The 10,000-nt window shown below is 40.3% G+C and overlaps 1 protein-coding gene and 1 long non-coding RNA gene across 3 annotated transcripts in view; one reads left to right on the forward strand and one right to left on the reverse strand.

The window, feature by feature from the left end:
* Nucleotides 1-10,000, forward strand: part of tafa4b (TAFA chemokine like family member 4b) — a 39,763-nt gene that overhangs the window by 21,738 nt on the left and 8,025 nt on the right. Inside the window, exon 4 of the mRNA XM_042088678.1 lies at nucleotides 979-1,134. Within this exon, the coding sequence (XP_041944612.1) occupies nucleotides 979-1,134 (156 nt within the window). The remainder of the gene's footprint in view (nucleotides 1-978; nucleotides 1,135-10,000) is intronic.
* LOC121706712 lies at nucleotides 5,794-7,380 on the reverse strand. 2 transcript variants are annotated; one of them, XR_006031112.1, is made up of 2 exons: nucleotides 6,992-7,380; nucleotides 5,794-6,404 (listed from the first exon to the last, which is right to left on the reverse strand). It is a non-coding gene; the product is annotated as an uncharacterized LOC121706712 (long non-coding RNA). The 2 variants fall into 2 exon arrangements; XR_006031113.1 differs by having other exon boundaries at nucleotides 6,503-7,380.

Consider the following 10,000-nt stretch of genomic DNA (forward strand, 5'->3'; position numbering starts at 1 on the left):
CTCTTGTGTTATTTACAGAGTGGCAGTCGAAGCTGTATTTATTATGTATACACCACTCTCTCGCTCTCTTTCTCACTCTCTCTCTTTTTTTTCTCTCCTTCTCTCTCCCTTTTATTTCTTTGCTCTCTCACTCCCTGAGAACTCGGGCGAGAGTGAGAGAGAAAGCCACCAGAGACATCCAGGCCTGGCCTGTCTCCACTATCTCGTTAAACACCACCACGCTCATCAAATATAGATGATCAAGAGGCATCAGGTGGTTTATTATGACTTAGAACCAAACGACGAATAACCAAAAAACTCCACATGCAGCAACTTTTTGTTTTTGTTTAAAAGAAGTTTATTTGCACACTTTATTTAAATAAATCTGGCAGTCCACTTGGTCCTCGCCATGAGCTTGCACTTTGGAGAGGAGACTTTCGCTTTTAATGTTAATGATGGAGCTCGCTGGAAAAGAAGGCAGAGCCGATGCATACATTTGAATTTACAACCAGATGACAAAGGGAGTGTGGGAAGCTGCTTGGCTGGAGTGTGTGTGTGTGTTTTAGGATGATTCTGTGCTTTTTAAAAGAGAGACTCTAAATAATTCATCTGTTCTTTTGTTTTCATGTGTAAATGATGAGAGTTCACTCTAGTGAACAGCTCTGTTGCTATTTCAGTGGCCTGGGAGATTGTACGCTATTAGTGGGTAGTAAGGCAGAAGAAAAAGACAGTGAACTCTTGCATTTAATGCATTGCCTCACACTCCTCTTTTTCCTTCCTCCTTTCTTCTCTTCCTTCCTGTCCTCTGCCCTTGTCCTCTCTCCTCTCCTCACCTCTCCACTCCTCTACCCTTTGTTTGTTCCCCTCTCTCTCCCCTCTCTCTCCTCAACCTCTTTTTCCTTCTCTTCCTTCCTGTCCTCTGCCCTTGTCCTCTCTCCTCTCCTCACCTCTCCACTCCTCTACCCTTTGTTTGTTCCCCTCTCTCACCCCTCTCTCCAGCCCAGTACCAGGTGAAGCAGGGTACGTGTGAGGTGGTGGCCATCCACCGCTGCTGCAATAAGAATAAGATCGAGGAGCGCTCCCAAACTGTCAAGTGCTCCTGTTTCCCAGGCCAGGTCGCCGGGACGACACGGGCACAGCCCTCCTGCGTGGAAGGTGAAAGACAAATCTCCTGCCTGCTGTGTGTGTGTGTGTGTGTGTGTGTGTGTGTGTTTGTGTGCGTGTGTGTGTGTGTGCACATATGCCATGTGTGTGTGTTTTGTGGAGGATTTTTTTTCTAGCCATTTGGTTTTTACTATTCACACAGCAATAACTAATTTTCACCCCCTGAGAATGCACAGCAGCTTCAAGTTACTGAAGTCAATGATGTGCAACAAGTGCACTAAGGGTTGGGTCTTCATCCATCATAAAGTTTGAATGTGGCCTTTACAACCTCCCAAATTCTCTGTCCTCTGGCCCTTATCTCATTTTCAGTGGATAATGTGACATTAAAGGGTTGTGCACAGCAGTCTAATGCATCTTTTCCCTGTTCGTATTTGCCCCGTGTGTATTATGAGATGAAACATGTAGCATACTGGTCTGCAGCTGTCCTCGGATATGAAACCAAAACCACAGAAGTGAAAATCGTTATTGGTTTTGTTGGCGTGTTGCATTTCGTGACCATTTTTTTGACAATAACCAAGGACAAACAGGAACTCTTCCTGCACACCATTGTTGGGCTGTTAATATTTCTGTTATTTTTTCTTTCTCATTTTATTCAGGTGTCCCCGCTCTGTCCATAGCACTGTGTATCGTGAATGTAGTACATGGTTACTGAGTCTATGTCTGTGCAAGGTTAAAGGGTATATTGGCTTAGCTGTGTTCTTGAAACAAGCAGGAAAGGGGGTCAGCTTTGTTATTTCCCATAATTCTCTACCCTTATGTGAGACCTCTGAGGTCATGACCCCCATCAGCCGTAGGGTCCTGTATTACCACTTCTCCCTTTACACCACCCACCGACCCCCCCCCCCCCCCCCCCCCCCCACCCCCCACTATCACTTTCTCAATACAGAGAAGCTCATACACTGTAAACCCAGACAAGTTGAATGAACTCAAAATGTTTGAGGAAACTACCTCAACATTTTCAATTTATTTACCCAATCAATTTGAGCTAAAAACAAATAATTGATTTGAGTACCAGAAACTCAGATGTTTATATTTAAAGGAAAATTACGGTATTTAGCACTTTGAGTCCCTTTTCTGGTTTGTTTTGGATAAACTAGAGTGGTGGACACCGAAATTTTGACGATTGGTTCTGTCTCGACTTTTCTGACTGGTTTTGAATCGCCTTTGACTACTTCAGAGTGGCTGCCAACAGGTACACTCAAACAACCCTTAACGTTCATTTTCAAAACTGTGCAACTCACCGAGACAGTTTCTGTCGTGTTTTATTTGGCATTTTGTAAAATCCCATTGATTTCTGTTGGAAGACTCATTGCACGTTGATATTACTGCGCCACCGTCTATGCTTCAGGTTCAAATATTGAGCCAAAACTGTGCAACTCACCGAGACAGTTTCTGTCGTGTTTTATTTGGCATTTTGTAAAATCCCATTGATTTCTGTTGGAAGACTCATTGCACGTTGATATTACTGCGCCACCGTCTATGCTTCAGGTTCAAATATTGAGCCAAAGTTTATACGCGGTTGTGAGGTGTCTGAAAAAATAGTTCCACAATAGCAAATAAGACGGCTGGAAATCATACATTGCGCCGTATATTTGATTTTAATAATCAACGAACACCACTAACCACTCGGTGAGTTGCACAGTTTTGGAAACGAACGCTAAGGGTTGTTTTAGGACATGTTTGAGTATGCCTGTTGGCAGACACTCTGAGTAGTCAAAGGCGATTCAAAACCAGTCAGAAAAGTCGAGACAGGACCAATCATCAAAATTTCGGTGTCCACCACTCTAGTTCATCCAAAACAAACCAGAAAAGGGACTCAAAGTGCTAAATACCAGAATTCTCCTTTAAGGTGGCCTCAGGCAATTAAGTCAATATCAAATCAACTCAATAAAGTTCACTGTGCATAAAACCATATCAGTGTTATCAGCATTGAAGCCAAAACTGTGTGACATCTAAGTCAGCTAATCAATTATACTTGACTAAGCAGTTTCACATTGACAGCACAGAGAATTTATGCATATAGTCAGGTGGGTCTCTACATTTCTTTCAATGGCCCTCTCTTCTGTTGCCCTGACCAGTCTTCATTTACCAGCATTCACACATTTAACCGCATCTATCCACCAGCATATGTCAAAGTTCACCACAACAACACAGACCATGTACAGCATTGCATCAGTATTTTAGTGCAGCCAATACTGTTATATCCACACCCATAACTATATCTGATCATTTCAACATTGTTAACAAAGGATTGTAGGGGTCAATTTCTCAGAATGACCTACACTCTAAACAGCATACATGTCAAAGCAGAACTTAAAGACACACATTTTTCCAAGTTATATTGGTATTGTAGTGCAACTAGCCTTATCAGAAACATATAAAACTATTGAAAACCTTGGTAATCTTGGTAACACTTAACACAGTTGAGATAGCTAACTGTGCTGTTCTGGGAAAGCATCAAGCAGAGAGTGAGAAAGGGAGAGAGAGAGATAGAGAGAGAGATAGAGAGAGAAGAATGGTGGGAGTCACTATATCTCGCCCTCCACTGGCCTCTCCTCTGAGAGAGGGTCAGTTCAGTCCCAGCATTCTGGGTCTCCTGCTAGGAAGCAGTTCTTCATATCCCACAGTGCAGGCCGACTGACTTGTTTTTTTCGCCGCAATCTTCAAGTGAAGAGACTCTTGCTGTAAAGTGAACTCAGAGAAAATAGACAAGGATGATATCAGCATTTTCTGTCAAAAACACAGATAAAGCTGTGTGCTGAATCTCCCCATAACTCTGTGAAAAGATGTCATCAAATATGGGTGCCTTCCTTTGATTCAACTTGCTCTATGTATTACTTTCGAGTAGTTATATTCCAAATGAAAGCCGCCATCTTTCCTTACTGCAGTCGTAGTTGCATTCTGATACACCATTCTGTCTCAGCGATGGTGGATACAACATTATGCAATACCATACTTGGCCTAGTGCTAAGTAAACAGTAGAAACAGCTAAAACATGCTGTTTCTAGACTTGGCCATTGGATGGCGCTTTCTACATTCACATTCCATCCAACACCTCAGCCAGAATAAAAATTCTCTAGCAGCCGTTAGCACTGTTTTGAACATAAATAACGTTTACAGGGGTGGCTTTTCAGCTCCATAATGAAAATCTTACTTTGTAATTTAGCTGTATTTTTTTTGTTTTGGCCAACTTTTGCCCACATCCACTTGAGAGGGAATAAATAATGTGTGTGTGAAGGTCGGTGTAATTACCTCTTGTCAGAGAAAGTTTCCAATTCTTTCCTTTTCTTTGCTTTTACTCTTTTCTTTTTTATCACTACCTACCTTCTGCATTCCCCTCATGAGCCCTGAGCGAAACCTGGACTATCAGGCCCAGTCTCTGTCTCTTTTAACCTGCAGGAAGGGAATGGGCCATTAAAAAACTATTATGGGCTGTGCTGAGAGAACAGAATAGTGGTGTCTGGGGACGGACAAGGTGCATGGGAGAGGGAGAGAGAAAGAGAGAGAGAGAGAGAGAGAAACACACACTTTCTCTCTCATACACACACACACAAAGTGAAAGAGAGAGAGAGGATGTGTGTGAGAGAAAGGAGAGTACATGAGGAAGAGGTAAATGAGTAAAAGAGAGAGTATTTACTTTCATTACAATCACTTTATTTATTTCATCATCTCTGTTTGCTGAGGGCTCCCCTGCATCTGTGTAGGGTTTTCCCCAGTCAGTAGCCCCTAGCTGAGTAGAGCCCCATCGTGCCCACTGACCAGGAAATCACAGGTGCACGGTTCATACTGTACATTTAAACATGTTTGACAACTAAGTAAAATCATATTAGATTTGACAAAACTACCCAGGTAAAAAAAAAAACTATTAAAAGTATACTTTTTGAAAGTACCGTTTGTACTTTTTTCGTCAAATCCAAGTGTAATTAAGTGTATTGAATTATGTATTAAGTTCAACTTAATACCAACTTGACTATACTTTGAGTGTAATTAGTGTGCTAAAATGGAACAACTTTTTTCAAACTTTAAGTGTTCTTAAGTACATTATACAAAAAGAGATTTTATGAGCATTCGAAACACAGTCGCAGTACAATTTTGTAACATCCCAAGTGTATTGGAAATGTACTTAAAAGGCATTACAGTATAACTAATAATAGTGTAGTAGTGTATTTTGAATACACTCTTATCCTTCTCATTTCTATTCATTTGGCATGCTTCTGTAATATTTTAAATTAACTTCAAATGTACTTCCTGACTACAATAAGTGCCTTGAAAGTTTGCAGTTATGTTAATAAAAGTATAGTCTTAAGATACTTTAAGCATTATAAAGGCATACAATTTAAGTATAATATTAGTGTGATTTAAATTTGTACTATTAGTACTCTCCTACCTATTCTGTTACATGACAAATTACACTTTGATTATGAGAAAAACATTTTATTGACATGAATGAAAACAAAACATAATATTCATCCATAACAAAAGTAAAACATTTTTCTGAAAGTTATGGATCTCTTGAGCATATCTTTTCAAGTTGGATGTGGTAACGCGATAAAACATGCATTTGGGCGTATTATATTATTTCACATGCATAGATTTTTCGAGTGGCTGTTTGGAGCGCTGGTCAGATTCCTCCTCGCTCGCAGCATTTTCTTCCATGCTTGGGGAGCAGTTTCCTCTGAGTGCGCACGCGCAGAGAGAATTTGTGTGCACACATTTAATATCTATGTGTGTGAAATTATATATAATATAATACACCCGAATGCATGTTTCATCGCGCAAGTGCTTTTTGCCACTATTGTGTCGCGATACTCTACAGCCTCATTGGTAGACCATCAATTCAAAATGCAGATTTCATGAAAAACAAAAGTTGTTTACCCTCCTAGGTGAGAGAATTTGCTCTCTAAGCTTGAAATTGTTTACTGGAGACCCAGCCTACAAGCCAACAGCTTAACAGTCTAACATGGCTAAATTTGTAATGCATGATCATTTATTGCTTATTTGTTTGCAAAGTCTTCTGGCCCAGAAAGAAAACCATGGTGGTTACGGATCATGGCTGAGGAGGAAAGGTACAGCTGGTAGAGTTGTGCAGTGAGTGAACTTCCCTCCCAACACTGAGATGTGGTGGCAAAGGCTGTGGTAGCTAGCTTCCTTACTAGCACACCATCTTCCAGTCCAAGATGCATAAAGTTTTCGGTGGCAACCCGGGGCTGGACAGCAGTCAAATGCATTGACCTTGGTATTAGAGAATTTGTCTCTGTTGTCTGTGAACAGAAAGAAGATGGACAACATTTTACAAGATAAACAATATTTTACACAGAAATCCATTGGCAATGATGAGATTAATACAGATTATCTGTACCTATTTGCCATTTACTTTTTATGGGTCAAATTGGTATTGACACCATCTGTTTGCCATCCTGGTATGGGTAGACCTGGCCAGGTAGTCTTTCCTTAAAGCGTTGTGCACTTTGGCACCGATATGAGTGCAACCACCCTGTTTTCTGCATTTGATTACCTTAGATTCCTTTGTTTTCAATACAACCATATTATCGTTTTCGGGTCAAATGGCATTTTAAATGGGAGTCGTAGGGGCACTAGCCTATTATTTTGATGCATGAATCAAAATCATCATGTATCAAAATAGTTCTGCCCCTACGACTCCCATTCAAAATGGCATTTGACCCAGAAACGACAATACAGTCAAGCTTAATGGTGGCGCTTCTGACTTATTTATGCTTTCAAACGAAAGTTTGACTCAGGTACATTCACAAAAAGACCCTAGGTTGCATTTTGGCTTGAGTTATGCTTTAAGAGTAATGGGACAAGGTCCTGGATGAAGAATATTTACCTTTACTGCTGATTATTTGAGGCGTTCAGACATCTCGGTTTCAAAACTGTCCAGGAACACCTGTAAAAACATAGTTAGGCTACAGATTAAAACTAGGTAAATTACAAACACTACCATGAAATGAACTTGAATGCTCTGTCAAACACAAATAATTTAAAAAAAATCTAAATCTATCGCATAAACCAAGGCATAATATCAATCATGTAGCCTAAGCTTAATAGCACTAACTTAGTAGAACACCAGGTTTAATTCCCCCTCTAATATCAATTGTGGAAAAAAACGTTCTACTTCATAAAATGCATGTAATTTGTCCTGTAGACTCATTTTAAAAGATGTCTCCACGATTAAAGAAAAAAACAGCTACAATGTCATTAGCATGCCTAATGAATGTGAAGCGTGAGCCTAGCACCATCCTCCTTTCTGTGAGTTAACTTAGCCTACACTATAATATTAAAGAACATTGGTTAAGTTTAGGCAAACGTTGCTTAATACAGAACACACTTTATTCCATCATAGTTTGTCTAACGTTAGTGCTAGCCAACGCTTGTCAATAATCCCACAAACACAAAGCAGGCTAATGTAACGTTAGTTTTCTTCTTGATAGGGATCTGGTCGAAGTTTATGACGTTAACTTCACGTTCACGTTAAGATTCACGTTAGCTAATTTAGCTAACGTGATCTGGCATTGCTAGCTTGTACTAGCAAGGATAAAAACAAACTCTTGAAAGATTAAACTAAATAAACTTCTTTACCATTTAAAATACACTAACAACAAAGTACACTTTTAAAAAATACATTACAAAAACACTTTGAATATTGCACAATAAGTATATTTAATTTTAGTACACTGAAGTTGAACTTAATAACATCTACTTTGAAGTATACTCTCTAAAAGTACACATTAAACATACTTTACATAAAGTACAACAAGTGTAAGCATACTTGCTTTATACTTCATGTACTTTAATCATATTTCTAACACACTAAAGTATACTACTTTTTTACCTGGGTACTCGATTACTGTAACTATCGGTATGCCATCCCCACTATGTTCAGGAGAGAGTAAGAAAGGACTCCGATCTTCACCTTTAATCATGAGGGGTGAAGACAGATCTTCTCTCGCTCCTCCTTTTTTTAATGCTGCCTGAGAAACAACACATTAACCCCCACGGTCTATATAGAACAATAAACTGTTTATTGTAAAAGCTGTTTCACACAACACCACTCACTGGTCCCATGTGGACTATAAATATTTGCTTGTAAATTAAAACTTTACTTCATTTAAGAAACCAATTCAGAATTTTAGTGTTTGCAATCATTTCATTTTCAAGTTTGATACCACTATTGCATACTAGTGTTGGATCATTTTGTACAGATTGTCATTGTCCGGGTGTACATTGAGGAGATATTAACAATTAGAGTCCTCACAGTTAAAGGGAAATTAAAGGGCCAAATCGGCATTCTCTCCCTTTTTATGAGAATCCTTGACCTTCTACCCCCGTCACCAGTAGGTGCACACGAAATCTGATTTGTCAGGTAATTTCTCCTGAGTGGACAGACCATGTTTAAACCTCAACCTCCATCTCCCTTCACCTATGAATCCCCAGTGCTTCCCAAGGGCCTCTTCCTGGCGAAAAGGGCCGTTCGGAGGCTTTTCTCACCCCACCTTCCCATGTTAATGAAACGCTTGGATGGTGTTTAAAGACGAGCTCCTGAAGGGGTGTCTGGACACGTCTCCCGCCTCCAATCCCAATCCTGTCTCCCATTTGAGAAAAATTAAATTTATTATATCCAATAAAAAGTGTCCAAAGAGGTCAACCATATTTATTCAGGCCCATGGCTTTTGACTGGTGTGAATTATACTGAGTTATTATACTGCATTAACCCGTGTCGAGGGCTGGTATCACCGACCTGAGTCAATACTCATCTAAATCAGGTCATTTCAAGCTCTGCAGTGCAATGTTGGAGGAGCAGGCCTAATCTAATACAATGGCGTAAATGGATTTAGATAGTTATCAGGCCATGGTGCACTTTCTGTCGGGAGGAACTCAGTGTGAGGTGAGCTACTCTCCCTCTCTCTCTCTCTTCCCCTGCTGCTCCTCACTGTGATCACTCTCCCTCTCTCATTCTCTTTCTTTTAATCTTTCTCTCTGCTTTCCCTTGCTCAACGTCTCCCTCATTCTTCGCTACACCTCCTTACTGTCTCTCTGCCTTCAGAATGTCTCTGTCTCTCTCACTGTCTCTCTCTCACACACACACTGTCTCTCTCTCTCATTGTGTCCCTCTCACTGTCTCTCTCACACACACACACTGTCTCTCTCTCTCATTGTGTCCCTCTCACTGTCTCTCTCACACACACACACTGTCTCTCTCTGTCATTGTGTCCCTCTCACTGTCTCTCTCACACACACACACTGTATCTCTCTGTCATTGTTTCTCTCTCACTGTCTCTCTCTCTGTGCCTCTTTAGCTCCTTGCTAAACTTGTGAAGAATTATTTATTTGTTGTGTTTCTACATGTGGTTAGCACACTGAGTGGAAGATTTACATACTTTTGTGAACGCAGCGTTATCAGCACCATGGCCAACCCGCAGAACGTGCATGCTGTGCCTCTTCATTTTTACGTGCTATTTGTATCATACCTGTAGCTCATTGGGTAATCAGCGCCTTTCTCCGCTCACTACCACAATTTGCACTGCTAACTGAGTGGCATGATTCAATCAGTAAAACAGTAAAAGGAATCAAATGTTTAGCGGTCATTAAATAATATAATACATGATAAGATGTCAACAAGCAGAGATAATGCATAGCAGTATTCTACTCCACTTAACAAGATACTCAAACTACTCTTACTGACGCATTTACAGTTTTTCTCAGTCGCTTTGGTGCTTTTCTCACATCACTATTAACATTTGCACAGCAGTTAGTGCATTTCTCAAAACAATTAGTGCAAACTGCAAAACTTAGTGGATAACCTTCAAAAGCACGTCACTTGCTCAAAATGGATAGT

Source organism: Alosa sapidissima, chromosome 4 (assembly GCF_018492685.1).
Source record: "Alosa sapidissima isolate fAloSap1 chromosome 4, fAloSap1.pri, whole genome shotgun sequence".
Taxonomy (NCBI): domain Eukaryota; kingdom Metazoa; phylum Chordata; class Actinopteri; order Clupeiformes; family Clupeidae; genus Alosa; species Alosa sapidissima.